Source organism: Protopterus annectens, chromosome 17.part0 (genome assembly GCF_019279795.1).
Source record: "Protopterus annectens isolate FY-2018-M chromosome 17.part0, PAN1.0, whole genome shotgun sequence".
Classification (NCBI taxonomy): domain Eukaryota; kingdom Metazoa; phylum Chordata; order Ceratodontiformes; family Protopteridae; genus Protopterus; species Protopterus annectens.
Genome location: NC_056751.1, coordinates 20,125,670 through 20,152,150, shown reverse-complemented (window position 1 = coordinate 20,152,150; position 26,481 = coordinate 20,125,670). Strand labels below are relative to the sequence as shown.

The 26,481-nt window shown below is 43.9% G+C and overlaps 1 protein-coding gene across 1 annotated transcript in view; it reads left to right on the top strand.

Annotated features, from left to right (window-relative positions):
- Nucleotides 1-26,481, top strand: part of HELQ (helicase, POLQ like) — a 1,104,576-nt gene that overhangs the window by 491,532 nt on the left and 586,563 nt on the right. The window contains exons 7-8 of the mRNA XM_044059295.1: nucleotides 319-417; nucleotides 12,788-12,933. Coding sequence (XP_043915230.1) covers nucleotides 319-417; nucleotides 12,788-12,933 — 245 coding nt within the window. The remainder of the gene's footprint in view (nucleotides 1-318; nucleotides 418-12,787; nucleotides 12,934-26,481) is intronic.

The following is a 26,481-nucleotide window of genomic DNA, read 5'->3' as shown; positions in this document are numbered from 1 at the left end:
TGTCAGCAGCTTATGCTGAAAGTTTAGCACAGACTTCATAGACTTTGAAATGCAAGTACACTGTGGAGATCAGTAGTAGGGAAGAAAGAGCTGCAGACTGTATTTTTGCTTTCATTGGCTGGGCTTCATTGTAGCCTTGTAGCAGTATATTCCCTTTTGGGGGGTTACAGTTTACTGCTGTTTTGCTTTACTTGACACATTAATGTAATATGGAGAGCCTTGCATCAGCTATGGGAGTATATGTAGTTATGTGTGACTCAAATGATATGTTTGCAGTATTATTTCAGTTGCTTATTATAAATATATTTTCAATTTCAGGTGAAGCTGATGGAATTTGTTAAACTTCGTGATAGTATCTATGAAGTAGATACCAAAGCAGAAGACTGTTTTGCCTTCTCCCGCCTCCTTAATTTCAAGGTAAAAGAACTTTAGTTTAAAAACAGTCAATTGGTAATTTATTACATAGTTTGGTAATTACTTATTTGTGTTTTACATTAACGAGAAGCTGTTGATGGAAAACAGAAAACATCCAGATCCATTGAAGCATATGTTTAAGTGTTACTTGGGAGCCCAGAAACAGAAATGACTCATTTAAAGTCACAAGATGTGAAAGTGAGAGTTGCAGAATTCAAGTTGAACTCTTCATAGGTTCATAGGTGTGTACTAGGCTAATGGCCCTGTAGCCTTTACAAGAAGCCTAGCCCATAGAAGTGCTTTGGAATCATGCCGCCCGCCGTTAGTTCCCAGTGCCTCTATCAAGTAGAGCCACTGGAGTGATGCCCTGGTGAACTTTCTGTTACCCATCCACTCATCAAGATTTCTCTTGAAGAGGGACAGCGAGGTGCTCTGCTCGACATATATGGGAAGTCTATTCCAAAGCATGGGCAGTCTCTGGGTGAAGAACCTATCCCTCCAGCATGTTCTGTTGATTGTGGTATTGAGGTTGAGGTCTCTGGAGGGTGTGGTGCGGAACTATTTGGATTTCTTTAGATGTAGCATTTCTAACAGAGCTGGGTCAGACATGGCTTTGTAAGTCAAGCAGAGATCACCTCCAAGTAGGTGATATGAGACAGAATAGCTGGAGTCTTTTGAGTCTGTCCGCGTAGGACGTGTGCCTTGGATCCTCTTCGTGAGGTACTTCTGTGGCCTCTGCAGCTGTTGCAGGTGTCTAGTGAGCTACATGCCAAATGGAGCATTATACTCGATGATTGGTCTAATGAGGAAAGAGTAGAGAGAGAGAGGGAGAGAGAGAGACGATGACCTCTTTCTTCCTGGATGCAAATCCCTTGGTAATGAGATGTGCCACATCTGACCACAGTGGCAATGTAGTGGTCAGTGGAGAGGTTGCTGTTAACCCTAGATCTCTTATAATGCCTTTAGTGTTCAGTGGGCTCCCATTGATGTGGTAATTAGTGGGAACTGAGTTTTTCCCAAAGGGGATGATGATGCATTTTTTGGCGTTAAGCTTAAGGCCATGGTTTCGGCACCAGTCATTGGTCTCAGTGAGGCCTTTCTGTAGGATGTCTGCATCACTTGGGGAGTTAATAATGGCTCCCAGCTTGCAGTCATCTGCGAACTTGGTGAGCCAGTGCCCCTTTGTGTTGGCCTGGACTTCTGAGAAGTAGATGCCAAACAGGAGAGGACCCAGGAACCAGGACTGAACCCTGTGGGACTCCACTCGTGACTAGTCGGCAGTCTTGACTTGGAGTCCGCTACTATCTGTGAGCCAGTTTGCAACCTCCCTAGTGATATAGGGGTTGATGCCTAGTTTGGTGGGTTTATCAGTAATTCTCGAGTGAGGAATGGTATCAAAGGCCTTGGCCAGATCAAGGTAGGCTGCATGCACTGCCTTACCTTCATCCACAGCCCTGGTGACTTACTCAAGGAAGTCAGCCAGGTTGAGCAGGCATGATCTCGCTTTCACAAAGCCAAATTGCTTGGGGTCTGAGGTGAGGCTGTGACTGAATAGGGCACACAGATGTGGTTCCAGGTCCCTTTGTAGTTCATGTAGAATACAGCCAGGGATATTATCGGGTCCCATGGAAGCTGTATTCTTGGCCTTGGACAATGCACCTTTAACCTGTGCTGCTGTAATGCTGGGTGCAGGGCATTCTTTCGGTATTGTGATTGGTCCTTTAGGTGGAGAGAGAAGGGTGAAGTTGGCACCGAATCTGTTGGCCAGTATGTTGGGAATATATGTTGGCTCAGTAAAGGAGGTACCATTGTGCAGTAACTCAGAACAAATATGGGTATTGCTGTGGAGGTTCTTGATATAACTATAGAAGGCTTTGTGATTGCTTTTAGTGTCTGCTGCAATTCTGCCTTTATAGCTGGCTTTGAAGGATTTGATGAGGGATCTCAACTTTTTGTTGAGGCTAATAAGGGAGTTTTTCCAGTCTTTTTATGCAACAGTTTCTTCCTTCTTTTGTAAAGTTTATTAATGGCAGGGGACAACCAGATTGGCTTCCTTTTTTGGGAGGAGAGCATTTTGGTTCTGTTGGGTATGGCTAGTTCCATGCCTTTATGTACATGTTCATACAGTGCATTGGTGTATGAGTCGGCAGTCATGCAGCTATTTTCCATTAGCATGGGTGCCGTGAAGTTAGCCACCTCTGTTTTAGGAGCCCAAAATCAGCTGTGGAGAAGTTTTTCAAGGTTATTACCTTTGCGGGGGATGTGGGTGAGATGTGGATTTCCTTGGTATTAGTTTATGGTCGGATCTGACCAAGGAGGGATTGACTATTGATGTAGAGCAACGGTTGCTCATGTTAGTAATAACCAGGTCAAGGATGTTGCTTCCTCTAGTGGGGTCAGAATGAGCTGGTCCAGGGCATTGGAACTGATGAATTCCAGGAAGCGTTGGGCCAGTGTATTGGTGCTTGAGTAGTTTTCCCAGTTGATGAAGGGGTAGTTGAAGTTGGGTTGGACCTTGATAGATTCCAGGGTGCTTAGAAACATGGAGTGAGAGTCTAGGGACCTATTTGGGGACCTATAGCAGGCTATGACCTGGATCGCCGTCTTACCTAATGTTGTTCCTGAAGTGTGTCAGATGCATTATTCTGGACTTCTAGTCTGGAGGTGTGCATATCCTATATAAATATGGAGATACCACCGCCTTTGGAGCTTCGGTCCATGTTTCGGGGCCAAAAGGTATGGAATGAGTTGTAGCCTGGTAGCGCAGACGTGCTTTCTGCCACTTTAAAACAGGCCTCTGTTACAGCACACATGTCTTATGTATTACTTCCCCATGTCTTATGCAGCTTTCCATCCATTAGCAGAAATTATTACAAATACTGGATCTTACTTTGAGGGGTTTTCGGAAATCAGTGGGACACTTGGGTACTGCTACTTACACCTTCTGAAACTGATTTTTCTTTAAATCTCAAGCTTCTGGGTTTGAAGTGTGCATATGGCCTTAGCCATGGGTCTCTGTTAGATGAACAAATGCTTAAAATGTCATGTACGACATGGTTGGCACCTTTTAAGCAAATGTTCATCTAAGCGAAACCCCAGAATGTCGAAACAAGGAATTTCGAAAAGTTACAATTGGCCAGCCATCAGGAAGCCAACGGCTGATGTTAGAACGTTCACCCTATCTAGCCATTCTTACAGTCCTCCACTGTGGTGCGGTCTTGATGTTCACCCTGTGTAATATTATGACAGTCCTCCACTGTGGTTCGATCTCGGAGTTGGTATATTTAAGTAGGGGGTGTGGGGGGTACAGTCCCCCCCACATTGGGGCGTGTGGGGGGGGGGGCAAAGCCCTCCAATTTATTGTGTCGATTTGTTTTTGGGTTTTTTTGTTTTGTTTTTTTGGGGGGAGGTTGTAATGGTGTACAGTACATTTTAGCCGTCAGCTGTTTGCTTCCTGACGGCTGGCAATCTATAATTTTTCAAAACTCCTTGTTTCGACATTCTGGGGTTTCACTTAGATGAAAGTTCATTTACAAGCTGTCAAACATGTCATACTCAACATTATAAGTGTTCGTTCATCTAATATAGACCCTTAGCCACAGTGGGCATCCCCTTTCCATGGATATGTGCAGACACACCCAGAAGCCCCAGTTCTTTTTAGCCACTTATGCGGTTCAGGTATTTTTCTAATTTACTTTCATGTATTTGTTAACCGGATTAATGAAGTGGTTATCATAGACCTTTTCAGCTAGTACCTCTGCCACAAGGGTAAGGGAAAATGCAGTGTATGAGCACTTTAGACAGTCATCTGACATATTTTTGTGAGGTGGGAGGAAACCAGAGTACCTTAGAGAAAATGTGTACAAGCATGAGGAGAACATGTCAACTAAACACAGACGGTGATGAAAAATCAGGACTGAATTCTAAGTCTGTGAATCAGAAATCATGAATAGTGGAAGATCATGCTACTCTAAATGTGTGTCACTGGCAGGTTCCTTTATTCACTACATAAAAAGGACAGACCTATCAAGAGTACCTGTTGTCATTTGATCATCAAGCAGAACCACCAGAAGTTTCCTTGGGCTGTTGCACAAAAGTGGCAACTGTTATGAGTACCAGAGCTTCAGCCCTTTAACCTGCTAGCACAAGGGAGATTATCTTGTCTCTTACATTACAGCCCAGTGTTTAACAGTGATTGTGGGTACCTAATGCAGGGACCACCTGAAGGGCCATCTCTTAATCCCAGGCAGGAGTTAGAAATATACATAGTATAGGGTTTGGGCCCAGGTCTAAGTCCAGACTTGCCTCCTTTACAACGTTTGCAGTGACTGCACTGGCTTTGACTCCTCGCATTGCCCTTTAGCAAGAATTCAGTGTCCCACTCAACATCTCTAGATGACCATTAGTACAGCTGGTAAAGCACCTTCACATCCTGTAAAATATCTTGTGATCATCTCACTTCATGCACAAGAACAAATGGATGATTTATTGCCATGCAAAGATAGAGCTCTCAGATCTCTGGTATATAGCCCCGGACCAGAATTTGGGCCTACAGTACCCCTCTCATTTGGCGAGGCAATCATGAGTGAAATTCAAGTCAGTCCTCTTAGGGCCTTCCACTGTGTATTTGGCCTTTTCTGTTCCCGGGTTTGATTTCAAGGGTAATTTTCAGTGATTGGTAAATGATGGCTGAGTTGACATGGATTAGAATTATTTAGTACTTTAATATGAGGCCAGTGGCAGGCTTGGCATGAACCTCTTCTGTTGTGGCACAATTCTTTTGTGCCCCTTACATGGGCAAGAGGAAACTTTCTCTTTTTGTTGTCTATCAAATTCCTCAACTTTGACTAAATCAGAGGGGACTTCAGTCCTTTTCCTTAAGAAATACATGTATTATTATTACATTATTGATGATAACAAAGAAAAAGGCTGAAAGAAAGAAGTAGAACTGAATGAGGAGCTACATGTTTTATATGTCTTGCTGTTCCTCCTACCCCATCCTGATAATATCTGTTTTGGAAAGACTTTAAGACTTACAAAGTCCACTCTTGACTCAACTCTTTCCAACTTTTCCCATTCAATGCCTTAGCGAGTATTTGGTGAAGAAAGGAGGTCTTGGACATCCTGTCTATGGCCTCAGTAATTAAGGATGCTATCTTTGCACCCTGGAAGCAACTAAAATGGAGTGGGTCTGTGCTTCAAGTAAGGAGATCATCTCTGTAGGTTATATCCTGAGTGTTTTGCACTTTTAACCTACCAGACTAAGGCTAATTCTTACGTGATATTTTCTGCTTGGTACTGGTCCCAGTTACTCTTGCATTTGACCACGTTCCTTCTGATGAGTCCAAAGCCTGAACATGTTTAGAAGATGTATTCCAGACTGGGTCTGTTTGTCCTTTGTATATCAGTCCAATTTCAAAGTTCACTGATGGAATATGTTATGGAAATGTTGTCATCTTTGCCTTATTCTGATGAGAAGCAAGATGCATAGAAGTTTGTATGTACAAATACATATCTTTGTATTTGTTAATCAAGCTACCGCACTGATCCACATAGACATTTTTCAGACTCAGCTGGGAGTGCTCACTAGTTAAGTGATTTCCTTAGAGTCACAAATAAGCAAATGTAGACTCAAACCCTAAACCACAGGAAGCAGTTTATTAGCACTCATCTGTGCTAACTGCTAGACCTGTAAGGATAAGTATTTGAATAGTGCTTCGTTAGAGGGCTTCCACTTACCATACTCCACCTTTGATGTGGATGTGCTGGTTTGGCAGCAGCTGAAAGTTCTTACTTGTGGGATCTACTATAGTTGACTAAAGTTATGTTTTAAAAAAAAAAAAAAAAAGATTCAAAATCTCTACACTTGCAGAGAGACAGACAGACACAGGCGCACACACACACACACACACACACACACACACACACACACACACACACACACACATACATTCCTTTCCACTTAAATGTAACTAACTCTTACTTCATGTCGTCTTGTCTCAGGTAAGTTGTATTTCCTTTTCTAGTTATTTCCACAATTAGTTTATCCAGTTTTACTTGGAGTTATTACAATAGTTCACGTGGTTCTCCAGTGCAGCCTAACTCAGGCTGTTGTTTTTCAATTTTAAGCTGCTTCAAGCTGTCCTAGACAGACTGTTAAAGGGACACCATTGTGAAATGCATGCTGACCTCTTTTTCTTCCTTCTCTGCCAAAACCCTGTTCAGTCTTAGAGGAGGAAGAAGGCTTCCAGGTGCCAGAGAAGCCCAGCAAAACAACATATTATCTTGTCTTCAGTCAGGCATCTCCTAAGTCTTTCAAGATAACTACTTGTTAGTGTCCCCAGAGTAGGCTTCACTACTGTTAAGATCTTCACTTAGGTGACTGCTGCTCCAGCTAAACCCTGATTTGGAGAGATATAACTCATGGGATTCTGGACGTTATAGAAAGAGTAAACGAAAAAAGTGGAAAAAGTGCCAAATTCGAACCAATAACCAAAAATAAAGCACTGGAAGTTTCACCAGATAAAACCACTAACTTTATTAGGTACAAACTGTGAGAACACAAACAGAATGACCGCCTTAACTGAATCACCGGATTTTCATCAGTACAACTTCATCAGATGAGCATACCAACTTCTACCACCATTTTTATATAGTTCTTGATTAATCAATTAACAAAAAAATCCAAATTTAAAACCACAGTACAACATTGTTGAGTGCATGAGAATAAAATACAGTAGATGAAAAACCTTGTTGAAAACACTTAAAAACCCCAGTTGTGAATACACAATGAGTATTAAAACAGAAGACATTTAGTACAAATAAAAATGTAAAATCCACATAAAGGTATATCAAAATGCATGTTAAAAAATATATGTAAATATTGCTCATAAAACTGAATGTCTAAAAAGTCATATACAGTTACATAAAATATTGTATGAAACAGCACCATATGCTGGATAAAACCATGAAAGTATATTTAAATAAAACTACCCATCATTTTCAAAGTTTAGCTGCTCTCAGCTTTAAAACAGGCTTCAATGAGACCATGTCATTTAAACCAGGGTGTTTGTTAGCTTCAAGCACCAGCTGCCAGTACAGCTCTCTGTATTCTAGACATGTCTTCCAAGGGCCACCTCTAGGGTCAACTGGCAGCTTCTCAATTACAAAAAAATAAAAATCTGCTCCTGTGCAATTGATAGTGTGTTTGTATAAAGCATTGTTTATATTTATCTTTCTTATGTTGCATCTGTGTTCATACATTCTCAATTTTAATTTTCTTTCAGTTTTGCCTATATAAAATGCAGCGCATTTGCCACACAAAGCTAAGTAAATAATACCATTTGTGTTGCAGCTGGCAAAACAACCCTATCTTAAAATCCTTTTTTTTTAGTTGACAAATGTGAATTAAATGTTTTTGAGTGGAGCAACATGTAGCACACTTAGACCAGCTTTGCGGGGAGGTGGTGCTGCACTACTAAGTCTGTTATCCTTCAGATGACAGTCATTTGATGGGGGGGCTACAGTATTTGTCAGCCTGGGATGATATGGTCAACAGACCATGATGCTTCGCCAAGGATGGTCTGCCCCTGTCCCCCTTTAGATATCCGAATATTGGCTAAAACCTTGTCCAGTCCCATATGGTACCTTCTTTAGGCATTGACAACCTGATAAACCATCCAGCATGGCTAAATCAACTCAGAACATTCTAAAGGCGATACTGCTCTGTGCTAGGAGTCTAAGTAAAAAGATCCACTGCCAGCAAGCTCTCCTCATCCTTAAATATGGTTTAAAGCCATGGAGAGCACCCTGGAAGTGCAGGTCCATAGCATCTTCCTCAGATTTAAGCCACCTACTGCACAGAAGGGGACAAAAGGTAGAGGTGTCTCAGTTTACAAATACTCACACCTCAAGGGTGGTCAAGCAGTCTGAGGCACTTGAGCTCCTCTGCATACAGCTCACCAGAAGCAAAATCCCATCCTTGTCAGCTATAGGTCTTCTCTATTGACCCAGGAAATACATGCCACTTAAATGAACTCAAGTCACTCTCCATTTAACCCAACATCATAATCATGGGTGACTTCATCTCCTCCACTATAGAATGGGAGTCATAACCTACCTAAAACTTGCAGGCCCAAAGATTCCATTTTGTCTGCATAAATGTCATGGGCCAGCTAGTCCACATCCTCAGTATTGGCAGAACCATCCTTGACCTAGTCCTCAATAACATGGAGGAATGTTGAACTACCAAATGCAATGTCCTCATTGTTCAGGTAGGACCATAAAACTACCAGCTGCAATGTCCTCATTGTTCAGGTAGGACCATAAAACTATCTCCTTTTGAAATAAAAATAAAACCTGGGACACTGGGCAACATTGTTACTTTTAGGAATTATTCCACAGTTAACTTCCTATTTTAAGTGATACCATGGCAAAATTTCACCCCTACTTCCAAACCCAGGGAACACCGCTGCCTGTCCAGTGTCATTCACAAAAACCCTGTACAGTCATGTATGTAGCTGCATAGAGGCAGCACTACCTACCCAAAAATAAGCACTGGACTAACTCTAAAACCAAGCCATCTTAGTGAAATCCCATCATCAATATATTGTATAAAGAAGGAAGAAAATCATGGCCAAAAATAGAAAGTGCAATGCTCAGCAAGATGAGAGCTCCCTCATCAGAATATAAGAAATCTGAGGTAAAAGTAGCCTCCCAGGATAGGGACAACCATAAGGCATTTTGCAGCTATGTATGAAGGCTCAATTGCAATACACAACAGTGTGCCAAACTAACTGTAAATAGAGCCACCTATACTGACACAAAGAATATAGCAAATCTACCGGTTGATAAATTCAGCTCCAATTTTACCCCACTCCCCCCTGACACCCCTCAAGAAACATTCCTAACCGCAGCTCCTCCAACTATCACTAGGGGACAGGCCTTCAGTGCGTTCTCCAAAGCCAAAAACACTGCATCAGTAGGACCTGATAATATTCCAAGATGCTTCCTTAATAGTATAAAATATGACCTATTGGCCCCACTAGAAGCACTGTTCATTTGTAAGCTCCAAACAGGCTTCATGCCAAACAAATGGAGGATTGCAGCTGTTGTTCCTTTGCACAAGGTTGGGCCATCTATGGACCCCAGAAACTACTGATTCATAAGCCTAACTAGTGTCATATGTAATGCCATGAAAAGAAAAGTCATGCACGATAAACAATGACAAAGAAAACCTCTAGACATTGTATCCAACCCAGTTTGGTTGTGTCAGTAGCAGCTCATGCCTACTCGGCCTAGTGGATTTTTGTCAGGAGGGTCATTGTAATGGATGAGGACAAAAGTATGTATACTATCTACCTTGACTGGGCCAAAGCATCCGACAAAATACACCACTTGGGCATTGTAGACAAGCTCACAAAATTAGGTATGAACCCTTATATCACCCACTGGATAGCCAGCTGTCTCACAGGACACACAATGTCTGAATAGGTGAGTCTATGTACACAAAAAGGTAGACACTAGTGGAGCCCCCAGGGCTTGGTGCTAGGGCTGCTTCTTTTTTTGCATCTACCTTGAATTCAAAGGCCTCTGGCTTACCAAGTTCACAGACGATTGTAAATTAGGTGCAGTCACAGAATCACTCAGAGACATAAACATCCATTAAGAAAGCCTGACACAGACTAATAACTGGTTCCAGAGTTGCGGTCTAAAACTCTGTGCCAAAAAATGCATAATAGTACCTTTCAGAAAGATGACCATGCCCAGAAATTACTGCACTGATAATGCACCCCTAACAATTGACACTGTGGTCAGGGATTTGGGAATGCATGTAGAAAGCAACTTGGCCTTTGGTTTTCCTTACACCATCTCAAGAAGTAATTCCCCAAGCGTCAGTAGCTTACAAAATAAAAAGGCAAATGGCACAATGCCAAACACTTTTCCCATAGGAAATCATTACCAGTATGATTTCCAATAGTGTGTTGACAATGGTTCACTTTTTAGCAAGATAGTTATATTTACGTTTGGGGGGGTGTGGGGGGCTTTCCCACTACATCGATGGGTGCAGGGAGGCTTGGTCCCCAGCAAAAAAAAAAAAAACAATAAAAAAGGAGTTATTAGCACTTATGGTTTGGGGCATTGTTTTTTCATTCTTTAGAGGCATCAACTTTCAGGAAGTTGGCATTTTATAGCAGAACCTGGACATTGATCATCACAAGTCTATCATAATAAAGCAATAATTCTACATTGCACAACTTACAAACAATGTCATGGCATCTAGTTCCAAAGATGTCATTATTTCATTGTACTGAGCTCATTTCAGAGCAATCACTGAGTGCATTACCTCTGTCGGAATTTACCTGAATAGGCATATACAATGGCTGGAGCATCCTCAGAAGTTCCTCAGAGTACAAAGTGTAGAAAACCTGTCCTACCCAGACTGCATCAAAGTGTTGTCCATGTACTCTGTCATCTACAGATTGTTAAGGGGTGAGCTATACTTGGCAGCAAAAGCAGCCTCTGATCCAACCCTTATGGACCTGTTGATGGGTAATTGTAAATATACCCCTGATTTGCCTTCTGTGTTCATACTAGAAAGAACAAGCTTGTAAATGCTTGTCCACTCATACCAAAGTTATACCTCCTTTAAAATGAGTGGTATCATAACCTGGCAAATTCAGCTGGGAAACATGGCTAGGCTTAGACAGACTCATTAGGGTCGTTGGCCTAGAAATCGCCTGTAAACCTTTAGAGCTACAATAGTATGTATGAGTTTGAGTTTTTAGCTTCCCTTCCCCATTGCTGATAATTTGCTCCCACCAAGTCAACTGGGCCTACCTCAGCCTTCCTGGGGCTCAACCAACTCACATATGGGGCTAGTGAGGAAATGAGGGACACTGGTGCAGCATCGCACTGTTGTCGGGAAGTGTGCTCTAACCCCTCCTGCCCTGCAGCAATCCACTGAGCTCCACAATTTCTGCCTACAGGAGGTGCATACATGCTTCCAAGCTTGCAGAACATCTCCACCAAGTGATATACTGCTTGCAGTGCACAGCATACCCAGCTCTTAGTAGCAACATGCCTGGGCAGCCTCCCTTACCCAAGTATAGCCAAGCTGCCATCATTTGTTCACTCCCGTCCCCCAATGTGGTCCCGCTGGATGCATTACCATTAATTAAACCCAAGCTGTCTAGAGCACAGTAAGGGCTTTATCTCTCTGCCTTGTGGGGTCTGGACTCTGTATATGACGTAATGTTGATGTGTTTCACCCATTTGGGTATTAATTGATGTTTCAAAACTTTTCTGTTGTGTAATATGTAGTGAAAGTTGTTTGGTGGATAAATTCTTATAGGAACAGTAATGTACTGTGATTTCTGATTGTATTCATGTTAACTAGTAATTTTTTTTTTACTGGGGATCCTCTTCCTTCCTGTTCTTTTATTATCCTTTTCTTATCATGTCCCTATGCTTTATTTGTTGAAATCTAAATAAAACTGGAAAAAAGTACAACATAGACTGCTGCATCTTTATTAAGAAACACACACACACACATACAGTTTCAGTACATTGAGACCAAATGCAAGAAAAACTGAATGATGTGTTTTTTCAGCAATTTGGTTGCTTCTTTTCGGACGAGGGATGGTGAAATATTGTCGGTTTTGTCCTTGAAAGCAAAAATTATTGCAGTTTTAAAATTACATTCTTTTTATTTGGGGGGGGGTTAATATGGATCTAAGTTGGGCTGTTTTAATATAATTGAAAATATTGAATACCAGTTAATGTTTTGAATGGTAGGGAAAGTATTCTGTTTATGACTTGTATTTGACATGGTGAAATGCAGGTTAGTTATGCCTTTTAAGTGTAAATGGAAGTAATGTCCTTTTGTTCCTTGAATATTTAAATGTGTTATCTCAACACAAAGATGACTGATTTTGCACCCTGGTTGATCTGTACCAGGGAAACTGCAATACCTAGTGTGCCCCTTCTGAATGCATGCATTTCCTTTCAACGCCCCCCCGAGACATAAACAAATAATGCCTCTTCCTTCACTCCTTCCATTCTCTGCTTAGTTCTGGCAGTCAGGACTGGTATTCAAATATCAGTTGCCTGGGTTACAGTCATAGCTCCATCCTTCTGTGCCATGGAGTCGGGATACTTTTCAACTCTTTTTACCGTTGTTGCAAGATATCTCATTGCTGTTTTGAAAGTAGACCATTTCCAGGTCCTGAATAATACTTTAAAGGAAGTAATCCAGTATATTGTAGGAGTATTTTAGGGATATAGCACATCTAATTAAGCTTTATACACCATACCTCTATAGTAATACCTTTGATTTACAGCCAGTAGTTATTCAGTTCTGTTTTTCTTTCAGTATTCCAGTAACTTGCAGAAGATGGACCCAGACCACCTAATTGCTCTGGTAACTGAAGTCATTCCACTTCACTCATGCCTGGTCTTCTGTCCCACCAAAAAGAATTGTGAAAATGTTGCTGAAATGATTTGTAAATACCTGAACAAGTAGGTGTTTGTCTTTATGTTTATCTATGCTGAAATGTTAATTTATTTTTGAATTCCTAATTCATTCTATCCTCCGAAACTAGAGTTGTTCAATATTCTTATGTCCAAAATTATTGTTGGGGTCCTTTTATTTGTAGATTCTTTTCAGTGTGCACTGTTGAAATGATAACACGCTATAGTTATGATATCACTAGACTGATACACCTGGTCTGTTAGATTAAACTGATGTTAATGTCCTTTATTGTCATGCAGATGTTTAAACCATGCTTTTTATTTCTGTGGTAAAACTGTTTGTAAAAGAGATGTACAGAATATTTCTGCATTTATTTTTGTTTATTCATTATTTTTGGTACCTATTTTATGTTATTCAGACTCACAGGGGGTGGCAGAGCAGCATAGTAAGGCAGAGAGGCAGTGCTGATTAATACTAATGTTGGCAATGTGTAGAGACAAAACTCATACACACACACACACACACACACACACACACACACACACACACACACACACACGCACGCACGCACACACACACACACACACACACACACACACACACACACACAGGACTTTATTGCCACTTTGTTCTCTAAAAAACAAATATCTGACTTTACAAAACAGTACAGATTATTTATTATTGTGTATCTTCCTACAAAATGGCTACTGATGTTCTTCATGTTTCACTGTTGCAGTCATCACATTTGGGTTATCTGCTTGCAGTAGCCCTCAGTCGGCCTGATTAACAAAGTCTTGGGTCCTGCGTCAGTTGCTGTCTCTTCTTCCATGACGTCAGGTCATCAGGAGTATAAAATATGCAGCCGATGCCATTACATCAGTCTTTCTTGCTGTGTGGTGCCCGAAGCAGAAGCAGTTAGCAAGTGCCGGTGGGCCGAATCCTGAAATTTTCATTTTCGAGTTTCAGAACCGAAGTCTTCAACTAAAGCTAAGTACCCCATTGGGGAAACTTTTTCTTGCTTCTTACCGATGTCAGTAAAAGTTAATAATTGCATTTCTTGTGGAAAGCAAACACCTCACAAAGATTTTCATTTGTACTGTATTCCTTGCCTAGGCCCTGACCACAACATACCTTGCTGTCGGTTTTGTGCCTTATTTAACCAATGCACTATCCATCGTCGGTATATTTACACCTCTAAATATTTTGGTTTCCGGTTCAATTATCCAGATATGTTGTCGGTAAGCCATCCGACTACCGGCATTGCGAAAAAATGCAAAGATAAAGACAGAGACAGGCCACCTAGGTCCAAAGCTGCCGACGACGCTTCTCCTAAGCCAGTCACCAGTTCAACGGTACTCAGTGAGGTGCTTTTGCAGCCCCTGATACCCGCTACTTCTGATTCGCAGGCCTCTACTGAGACCCATTTGGAGTCCGGTATGCTGCGAGATGCTTCAACTGTGGAACCTGCAGATGAGAGTGTTCAATCTCGCCGTTTGTTCTTGCACACGGGTTCGGAGCCGATCCTCGGCTGAGTCGGCCGCATAGCAAAGCTCTGCATCTCAGAGAAGCTCCAGACCAGGCTATATCCCACAATCCTCCCTGCCATTACTCAGATCTAGTTTGCCGCGGCAACAGATCACATCGAGGAGAGCTCGGACCAGAGAGATTTTTGTTATATTACAGATAAGATTCTTATCTTTCTTGTTTAAAAAGTTCTTAAAGTTCTTAAAGTTAGTTTTTGATATAGTGCTAGTGTGTGTGTGTGTGTGTTATTATAGTTAATCCTGTAATATTCTTATAGGTTCTCTTTTGTGGCCTACCTCTTTTTTCCCACTTTATAGAGCAATACTTCTTATATATATATATATATATATATATATATATATATATATATATATATTTATGTAAATATTTACTTAGTAGTTATTAGTTATTGTAGTTAGTGGTTTAAAATCTTTCCTAGTAGAGTGTCTTACTTCTACCGGTTATGTCAGAGAAAGCCAAATCCGGCTTTAAAAGATGTCAGTGTGGACAGAAAATGTCCATCACTGACAACCACGCTTCCTGCGTTTACTGTCTTGGCCCTCTCCACCTACAAGAGGATTGCTCTATATGCCATTCCTTTAGCGGGAGGGTCATGACAGATAGACGCAGGAAACGTATAGATAGGGGACTACTTAAGCCTGCCTTCCAGGAGGCTTTGGACAAATCGGACCAGGCTTCTAAGTCTACGAAGGGGTCGAAGATGTCGGAGCCCATGTCATCGGCTCCGAGTTCATCTTCGAAGGTTTGTTCACCGGTTCCACAGACTTCGGGGCCGAGCGTCGAACGTTTGTCTTTCACTGAGCCCCAGGTCTTGGAACCGGTGTCGGAGCTACCGCCACCGTCCATTCTTCGGTCGGTGCCATCTTCGGCCCCTTCGACCCGATCTTCCAGACCGTTATCTGATACAGATGTTGATCATGTCGTGCAGAAACTCATGGAGAACACGGCCCTTTCCAAGTTGATTGCAGTTTCCTCCCAATTGGTGTCGAAACTAGAAGGCCTCCCTATATCTCCAACAGGTCCTCCTTCGAGACCCATCCAGTCTTCGGAGCTGGGAGAGGATGAGCCGATGATGGAGCCCTCGGTGCCGAAACCGTCCGTTGCACGATTGACACCATTGACTTCGACTCCTTCGGAACCTGTAGGTGAGTCGTGGAGCCGACGATCTCTCCTCGGTTCCGGGACTGGGAGTCGTACCGACCTTTCGGTGTCGACTCTCCCTCTCGGGACCTCGGCGCAGATTGGCTCGGCTCCGTCCTTGGGGTCGGGGCCCACGGCCCCGTGTCTGAGATGCTTCCATGTTCTTTGGAACCGGAGGAGTCCTCGGCCCGGGGTTCAGGGGCTTTTTACCTTATGAGGAAGGTTTTGTCTGCACAGACAACCACTTCATCGGAGGCATCTTCTCCCTCCCCTAAGGGGCCGCTTTCTGTTTCTGCCCCCACGACCCATCCAAAGCGTAGAGCACCATTGCCTCAGCCACCCCCAGAGGGTGCCCCCTGTTCCTCGGAGGCCTCACCGGAAGCCCCCTCTGATGAGGTCCCGAGGAAAAGGCTGTGCAAGAGGAGGCACTTAGATTCCCCGCAGGAATCTCTAACATCTGACACTGACTTGGATGAGGCAGAGGGGTCCCCAAGATCCCCCTCTGAGGATGTCTCATTTGCGGACATCTTGGAGATCTTAAAACAGAGGGATGATTGGCAGTCCCTAGCCCCCACTGAGGATGAGTCGGTGCTGCTGAAGGCTTTTGGGGCTCAACCTTCTACCTCCTGGGTTACTCCGCCCTTCGATGAGTTAATGGATTTGATTGCTCAAAGGGCGTGGGAGACACCGGACACAGTGGAACCGGTCCCTCGAAAAACAAACAAATTTATCACCGCCCCCCAGGACAAGGTTTATCTCACCAAGGGAGTTCCGGTTGACGCTATGGTGATGGCGGCAGCCACTAAAAAGGAGATGTCTGAGTCTTCCTCTTCTGTTCATCCTCCTAATAAGGATTCTAGGACTATGGACAGATATGGGAAGCGCATTTTTAGTTCAGCGACTTTCTCCATGCGTTCGCTAAACTATTTGACACATTTTACATGTCTGCAGAGGGATCTCATCAAGGAGCTGGGAGATGCCCTCCAGGGTAACACAGATGCTGCTGTTTCAGATAAGGTACAGCACAGCTTAACACCCTTACCTCCATAGTGAACTCATCCATGAGGCTCATCTCGTATGCGGCTGAAGGATTGAGTAGAGCTGCAGCTTCAGCGATTGCTCTACGAAGACAATCCTGGATGCGGCTGTGCTCATTTGCGGAAGCCTTCAAGTCTTCCTTCGCCAACGCCCCCTTTGATGGTGCCACTCTCTTTGGGCCCAAAGTGAAGGAGACACTAACTCGGTGTAAGCAAGAAGGAAAGACTCTGTCTGCTGTCAGGGTCCATTTTTCCGCTCCAACTAGACCGTACCCCAAAGGGCAACGAGGTGGAAAAATGTGGTTCCGTAAAACTCAGGGATCTTTCCAGGCCACACAGAGTGGTGACCCCTCCAGAGGCAGAGGGGGGTTAGAAATGGAAGACGTCGCCCCGGCGGCAGAGGGGGTCCGCAAAACCAAGGCGACAGGGATTCCATCCCTGGTAAGCCTTTCCAGCACTCCTGAACGGAGACCCGACTGTCCTGCTCTGGAGGCAGTCGAGGGTCGCTTGGCTTTATACCCACAGGCCTGGCTAACTCTTACCTCAGACTCTTGGGTAAAAAGCATTGTAACCAGAGGATACAAAATCCCCTTCATATCAACTCCACCCCAACAAAGAAGGTTTCCAGATGTGCCACCCCATCTGCGAGGTCCAGCAGCAATAGACATTTCAAAGCTGCTCGAAAAAAAGAGTCATCCAACCAGTCCCGGCAGACCAAAGAGGATCCGGAACTTACTCAAGGTTCTTTTTAGTTCCAAAAAAGACAGGGGACTGGAGACCGATTTTGGATCTCAGCAATCTCAACACCTTCGTGAAGAAGGAAAAGTTCCGGATGGTCACGCTTTAATTGATCCTTCCATTTTTACAGAAGGACGACTGGATGTGCTCAATAGATCTCAAGGACGCGTACTACCACATCAAAATGGCCAGACCGTCCAGAGATCACCTGCGCTTCCGGCTGGGAGCCAGTCACTTTCAATTTCGAGCCCTGCCCTTTGGGCTCACCTCAGCCCCCAGGGTATTCACCAAATGCATGGCAGTGGTAGCGTCTCACTTGAGATGTCTAGGATTCCGGGTGTTTCCCTATCTGGACGACTGGCTCCTCACCGCCACCACTGAGCGTCGCCTCATACAAGCCAGAGACTACACAGTCGACCTTTGTTCCCACCTAGGGATTTCCATAAACTTCGAAAAATCTGCCTTATTGCCCTTACAGCATATTTCATTCATCGGAGCAGACCTAGATACACGTTTAACACTGGTAAAGCTCCCTCCAATAAGGGCTTCATCCCTCAAGGAACAGGTTCTTCTTCTACTGCAAAGCAAGAAAGCCCCGGCCAAACTAGTGTTGAAGGTTTTGGGACTCATGGCAGCGTCCCTGATTGCAGTTCCTATGGGAAGATTGCACATGAGGCTCCTCCAATGGCTGCTGTTCACGCAGTGGTTGTTCCAGCAGTTACCCCTAGTGCACGAGATTCTGATAACAGATTCTTGCAAACGAGACCTCTCATGGTGGGTGTACAGTCAGGATCTCAATATGGGTCGTCCATTTGTTCTACCCAATCTGACAGCCACAATAACCACGGACGCTTCTCTGATAGGGTGGGGGGGGACAATTTAGGGAAGAACAGTCCAAGGGGAATGGTCCAACATGGAGTACAACCTGCACATAAATGTTCTGGAAATGAGGGCGGTGTTCCTGGCGTTGCAACACTTTCAAACCCTCCTACCTCTAGGAACAGTAGCAGTTCAGACAGACAACATGTCTGTAGTCTGGTACATAAACAAACAGGGGGGAACCAGATCTTACCCATTATGCAGAGAGGCCATGAGAATTTGGCAATGGGCAGAGTCCACGGGTCGCTTTCTGATAGCAACGCACATCCCGGGGTCATCTAACGTCATTGCGGACAGGTTGAGCAGAGCCATCCTGTTACCTCACGAGTGGTCCCTCAATCCACAGGTGGCGGAAAGGATTTTCTGCAGATGGGGCCAGCCTTGCTGCGATCTATTTGCTTCCCCGATGAATGCCAAATGCAGAAGCTATTTTGCCCTTCTACTCCCTCCGGGGGATGTCCCCAGGGACGCACTGATACACGATTGACCCCCGGGTCTCCTATATGCATTTCCACCTACCCCCTTGATTCCCAAATTTCTTCAGAAAGCCAGGAACCTGGAAAGGACAATTATACTCATAGCCCCATTCTGGCCTCGACAGATATGGTTCCCCTTTCTTCGAGCCCATCAGACAGAGGAACCGTGGATCCTGGACCCAGCACCAGATCTACTGACCCATTCGTCGGGAGTTCCTCACCCGTCTCTTCTATCCCTCAAACTAGCAGCTTGGCTGCTCCACTTCCCTGCCTAGCCAGGTCTGATCTACTTTCTCTGGCAGTTCAACGCATTCTGGTTGCCTCTCATAAAGCTTCCACTACAAAACTCTACAGGAGTAAATGGAAACGCTTTGTATACTGGGCATCTAGCCAACACTTGGACCCCCTGGTAGCTCCTTTACATAAAGTTCTAGAATTTCTATCTATCCTCTTTCACAAAGGAGCCTCTACTTCCACACTAAGAGTACAGTTGGCGGCCATATCCAACTTCCATGTTGGTGAGGACTGTTCTCCCATTATGTCCCACAGGCTTTGTAAGGTTTTTATGAAAGGAACCTTCCATCTTCGGCCGCCCGTCAGAGACCCTTTATTCCCATGGAATTTAAATTTATTATTGTCACAACTAATGTTGCCACCCTTTGAACCAGCCTCGTCTTGCCTCCTGAAGTTCATGTCGTGGAAGACACTTTTTCCTCGTAGCTGTTACTTCAGCTTGAAGAGTATCAGAGCTGCAAGCACTATCAGTCAGGCCACCTTACTTAATTTTCCACCCAGATAGGGTCTCCTTGTGAACAAATCCATCTTTCCTTCCTAAGGTATGTTCTGTCACGAAGATTAACCAGTCCATAGAACTCCCTACTTTTTTCAAGAACCATACCAGCAAGTTGGAGTATATGCTGCACAAGTTGGATGTCCACAGACAGCTAAGATTTTATTTGGATAGGACTAAAGATTACAGGAAAACAGATCAGCTTTTTGTCGCGTTTGCAGACAATAAAAAGGGCACGGCAGTTACAAAACGTACATTATCTAAATGGCTTACTGATTGTATAGCTTTTGTATATTCTAAGTCGAATCAGGCCTTGCCTGCCAAACCTAAGGGCCATTCTACCAGATCTGTTTCCACCTCTTTGGCTCATGCAGCTTGTCTGCCTTTGGACATGATTTGTGCAGCAGCCACGTGGTCTAAACCACATACTTTCATCGCACATTATAGGGTTGACAAAACCTCCAAAGACAGGACATCTTTTGGTTCCACTGTGCTTAGGAACGTTCTTCCTTGAGTCACTCGGGGTGACGGAGCTAGGGACGCTACCCGTGTGTAAGAACAAACGGCGAGATTGAACACTCTCACATAAAGAAGTTATGTTCTTACCATAACGTTCCATGTGGAGTGTTCATCTCGCCTTTGTTCTTACATTCCCTCCCTCACGTGTTTGGAAGAACGGGTAGGACTAGAGTCTGGTCGAAATGCCTTAACCCCTTCCGGGTATATTGTTTCTTGCCTAATGGGATATATTTCACTACCCTTAGTTAATTTGTTAAGTGAGAGAGTGTCTCTGAGTTCTGTGGCAGTGTGTAGCCCTAGCACCTGAGGTTTTTGGTTATTGGTCTGGTTTACTCGCAAACTAGATCTGAGTAATGGCAGGGAGGATTGTGGGATATAGCCTTGTCTCGAGCTTCTCTGAGATGCAGAGCTTTGCTATGCGGCCGACTCGGAGCCGAGGATCGGCTCCGAACCCGTGTGTAAGAACAAAGGCGAGATGAACCATGAACATGGTAAGAACATAACTTCTTTATTTCTGTACCTTGGATGGGTCCAGAGTCGCTGTGCAGTCACTGGCTTCTGAGGGTGTATTCAGACCTACGGACTTGCATATTAACCGACACCACCTTCTTCTTTAAGGCCTAAAACTCAAACCATACCTAGAAAACCGAAGCCCAGGCCACATTCTCTGGCCTCCGTGCCTAAAAAACAAATAATAAGAATGGCTGAAGACCTTATAACTTTAATCAGGGGAAGCCAACCATCCTCTTCCAAGAGACCTGGATTTACCCTTATCTACTTATGAGGATTCTGATGCGGAGGACTCTATTCCCTCTGCTTCCCCTCCAGAGGATTTCTCTTTTGGTGAAACCTTGCATACTCTAAGGGAGCATTTTCACTGGGAAAGCCAGGATTTCTCTGATTCGAAAAAGAGACTTAGGGACTTCTTACTCCTGCCTCAACATAGGCCTTTAGCTTTCCCTCCTGTACTAGACATTGTTGATGATGCCTTTTCGGAATCTAGTTTGGCCCCTGATTCTTTGCCTCCTGCTCCGAGAAAACCTGATAGAAATTACAGGGTTCCTGATTCTCACAAGTTCCTTTTTAAAAATCCTATTGCAGATCCTGAGACTATTTCACAGGGACCCAAGGGCATTAAGGCTTCTACTGCCAAAAATCCTACCCCTTCTGATAGAGACTCCATGGCGCTGGATAGATGGGGTAAGAAGGTATACGCTTCTGCAACCTTGGCTATTAGGGCCTTAAACTGTCATTTTCATATGTTAAAGTATCAACAACATATTATTGGATTGCTTAAACAGAAAATGATGTTGATTCCTGACTGTGCTGAAGATAAGGATTTACAGGATTTAATGCATTCTGCTGAACAGGTTTGAAAACATACTTTGCAATGTGGGTTTGATTCTTTAGAGGCCTCTTGCAGGGCTGTTGTCACTGGGTCTGTACTTAAAAGACATGCTTGGCTTAAGGAGCAATCTTTGCCTGATCATGTTAAAGCTAAATTGTTGGATGCTCCCTTAAATCAGGACTGCCTGTTTGGCAACAAAGCAGAGGAAGTTCTTAAAAAGATGGAAGATAAAGCTAAATCTATGCAAACTGTTAAACATTTCTTACAAGTTCAGCCTCCAAGATTTAGTAGGCATTGGCCCTCTAAGAATTGATCCTTTCCTGCCTCTTCCAGGCCTTCTCAATCCAAACCCAGACCCAGCAGAAATCCCAGGTTTCAGTCCCAAGGGACGCACAAGACTAAGCAGTGGGGTGCTTCCGCTTCCAAATCATGGAAAGCTGTCTCAATGACTTGACTTTAAAACTTCCAAGCACTTCTCAACTGACTGCTCCTTTAGGGGGAAAGATTTGTCTGCAGGCCAAAAACTGGGAATTCATTACCCAGGACAAATGGGTTTTAAATATAGTGTCCCAAAGATGCAGATTTCACTTCAACACGTTACCAACCCCAAGCGGTTGGCCAGATCTACCCCCAAATCAGTGGGCAGAGGCTCAAAAGCAAGTACTCTCCCTTTTAAGCATAAAGGCTATTCAAACTGTACCAGAAGAGGAAAAAGGACAAGGTTTCTACTCAAGACTTTTCCTGGTACTCAGAAAAGACAATTCATGGCATCCTATCCTGGACCTGTCTACTCTAAACACCTTTTTGGTAATTCCAAAATTCAAGATGCTGACTCTTCACCAGTTGCTTCCTATGCTAGGAAAAGATGTTTGGATGGCAACACTCGATTTAAAGGAAGCATACCTGCACATCCCAATCAGGGAATCTTGCAGAAGATACCTACGCTTCAAAGTAGGCTACAAGCACTATCAGTTCTCTGCACTGCCCTTTGGCTTATCTACTGCACCCAGGGTATTCACAAAGTGCCTAGCTCCTGTCATTGCATTTTACAGGCAAAGAAATAGTCAAATATACCCATACCTGGACGATTGTCTAATTCAGGCAGAAAGCCAGGACATACTTATGAATCATCTGGCTTTTGTACAAAGGGTGCTAACTTGTTTGGGGTACACTATAAATAAAAAGAAATCACACCTGGTACCCTGTCAACTCATTATATTCCTGGGAGCAAGCTTGAATACAACTTCCCAGATGGCTTTCCTCACGCAGGAGAAACAAATTCACCTGACAACCTACTTCAAACTACTGGCCACGAAAACCCTGTTATCTGCAAGGCAAATATTGCAAGCCTTGGGGTTCATGGCCTCCTGCATTCTTCTAATTCCATATGCAAGACTGCATATGAGGAAACTACAGTGGTATCTAAAAAGCCTATGGTGTCAACATTCTCAGGATCTAGAAGCAATGATTTCTATCATACCTTGCCTACTTCTGGAATTTCTTTGGTGGCAGAGGCTTGCCACCTAAACAAGAGACTATCATTCACTCTAACCCTACCGCCCAAACCCTAACAACAGACGCAGCAGACTATGCATGGGGTGCTCACCTGGCAGGGAAGTGCATTCAGGGCAAATGGAACCCAAGTTAAATGCACCTGCATATCAATCAAAAAGAAATGTTAGCTGTCCAGAATGCTCTGACAGTCTTCAAGGACCACATACTTCCAGGACAATTAATGGTAAAGATGGACAACACCACTGTTATGCGGTACATAAACAAGCGGGGGGGGGTATCCATTCCCCCCCCTGCAGACAAGCCATGGCATTGTGGAACACAGCCTTGAGCTACTAAGTGCATCTACAATTCTGCCAGGAAAACTAAATACACTGACAGACGGACTAAGCAGAAACCTCATGGACCCACACAAGTGGAAACTGGAACCAAAGATTTTCAACATGTTGACAAACAAATGGGGGAGCCCAGATATAGACCTGTTTGCCTCCCCCCAGAACTACCAGTTGGACAAATTTTGCACAAGGACTCCTCACAAACAGGCTTGGAAAGTGGATGCCCTGTCCTTCAGCTGGAAAAACCTGTCAGTTTATGCCTTTCCTCCTCTTCCTCTCCTCTCCTCTCCAGAGTACTGCTAAAGATCAAACAGGACAAACCAAGGACGATATTGATTGCACCAGACTGGCCATGACAACACTGGTACCTCCTCTTGTGCAGTGTGTCACTGTTGGTCCCATGGCACCTGCCTCTGACCCCTACCCTGTTGTCTCAACAGGAGAATCAGATTCTGCACCCTCAGCTTCAAGCCCTGAACCTAGCAACCTGGCTAATTACCTCTCTCTTACCATCCCTCAGTAAACCAGTGATGGATATCATTTTAGAGGCAAGGAGGCCTAGTACTAGAAAATCTTATTCTGAAAAATGGAAAAGATTCTGTGCCTGGATCCAATCTCAAGGGATGAGCACAGCAGCGCCCAACTTACCTCAGATTTTACAATACTTAACTGAGATGATTCACAAGGGCTTTTCTTTTTCCTCCATCAAAATCCACGCCGCATCCATTTCAGCTCATTATAACACAGAACCTCCCCTCTTCTCACATCCACTGTTCAAGCAGTTCCTCAAAGCGGCCAAAAATTTAAGACCACCCAGGAGAGCCCCAACTCCAGCCTGGGACCTTAACTTTGTATTGGAGAAACTCACTCTTCCTCCTTTCAAGTCAGCTGCTAGTGCAGATTTAAAATTCCTTTCTTGGAAAACAGCCTTTCTTTTAGCAATCACTTCAGCAAGAAGGGTATCTGAATTACAGACCCTTATGGCTGTGGAGCCTTTCATCATCTTTCATGCGGACCAGGTGTCCCTCAGAATCAATCCCTCCTTCATGCCCAAGGTGGTATCCAGTGTGGCTCTCAATCAGTCCATTCATTTGCCAACCTTCTTTCCCAATCCACAGAACAAAGGGGAACGGATACTCCACTCCTTAGATGTGCACAGACAACTTAGATTTTACTTGCACAGGACTAAATCTCAAAGGAAATCTGAACAACTGCTGGTGGCATTTGCTGCAGGGGCAGAGGGGAAGGCTATCTCAAAGCAAACCATTTCTAAATGGATAGGCCATTGCATTCATTTCTGCTGTAAGCACCATGGAAAACCTATCCCACAGGGGATTAGATCCCATTCAACCAGGGCTGCATCTACCTCTACAGCCTTTCTCAGAGGTGTTTCTACCAGGGACATCCTAGAAGCTGCTATCTGGAGTTCTGTACATACCTTCACCAGGTATTATCATTTGCCAATTTTCTCTAAGTCCAGAGCTGGCTTTGCCACTGCAGTCTTGCAGGGTCTTATAGCTGGTCCTAATGCTATCTAAATTCCTCCTCCCATCCTTAGCTTTGAGAATCTATCCAAATGTGATGACTGCAACAGTGAAACACGAAGAACATAGTACAGTTGTGTACACTTACCATAAATGTAGATGTTTGAGTGTATTCACTGTTGCAGTCCTGGTTAGCCTCCCTCCAGCCCCCTGATTTCTTTGGCTATACCTCTACTCTCCTTTACTATGTTTAAAAGCTTTTTGGTGTATTTGCTTTTTTATTGGAGGTATATCCTTGTATATATGTATATGTATGTTTTATTGCTTCCCATTAAGGGGACACCTGACATCTGGGGCAAGAAAAACTGATGTACTGGCGTCGACTGCATGTTTTATACCCCTGATGACCTGACTTCACAGAAGAAGAGACAACAACTGACGCAGGACCCAAGACTTTGTTAATGAGACCGACTGAGGGCTACTGCAAGCAGATAACACAAATATGATGACTGCAACAGTGAATACACTCAAATATCTACATTTATGGTAAGTGTACACAACTGTACTTTTCTTATCACTGCTGTTAAAAAATATGGAATGGATTTTTCAGGTATAGCATTGCTGGTGTTGCATCATGCTTGCATTAAATTAATGTACTTTTCAGTGACTTGATCCATTATATATTATTTGTATGCATGCATAATGTTCACACAAATTTGAAACAGTCTTCTGCTATATAAATAGCAAAGTGATGTGGTGAATCTTGGTTTGCTGTATGGCTCACTAACAAATGATGTGATAGTGTTCAATCTCGCCGTTTGTTCTTACACATGGGTTCGGAGCCGATCCTCGGCTCCGTGCCGGCCTCTTGCAAGCTCTGCATCGAGAAGAAGCTCGAGACAATCTAATACCCACAATCCCCCTCTGCCTTTACCCCAGATCTAGTTTGCCGCTGCTGCGTTCGCATCGCTGGGAGCTAGCTCGAGCATCTAAAGTTAAGATATAACTTATTTTGTTATATTTTATTGGATTTTCTTGTTCTAGTTGATATATATTGATATACTGAGTGATTGTGTGTTGAGTGATTAAATTCTCGGTACCATTAATCTTATTTATCGGTTAGAGTTTTTCGGGGCCTACAACCCTTCTTAAATTTTAAAAGGATTTGACATTTAAACCGGATTTGACACTTTTTTCTCGGATTTGACTATATTACTGGACTTGTCTTTTTCTTGTAAAATGTCTGATAAGGTAAAGTCTGGATTTAAGCGTTGTCAGTGTGGCCAGAAAATGTCAGTGACTGACAACCATAGTTCCTGCGTCTACTGCCTTGGCCCTCTCCACTTGCAAGAGGACTGTTCTATCTGTCACTCTTTTAGTGGGAGGGTCATGACAGATAGGCGCAGGAAACTCATGGACAGAGGTTTATTGAAACCTTCTTTTCAGGAGGCTCTGGATGCTTCTGACCAGGCATCGAAATCCTCTAAGGAATCGAAGACTTCGGAGCACAAGTCATCGGCTCTGAGCTCTTCAGTAAAGGTTAGATCACCGGTTCCACAGACTTCGGGGCCGAGTGTTCAACTGGTATCGGTTCCTGAGCCTCGAGTCTTGGAACCGGTGATGGAGCTCCCTCCTTCGACCTTGTTGAGGTCGGCTCCGTCTTCGGTTCCTTCGACCCGTTCTTCGTCCAAACTCTCTGACATTGATGTGGATCGTGTGGTGCAGAAGTTATTGGAGCATTCGGCCCTGTCCAAACTTATTTCGGTTTCCACCCAGTTGGTGTCGAAACTTG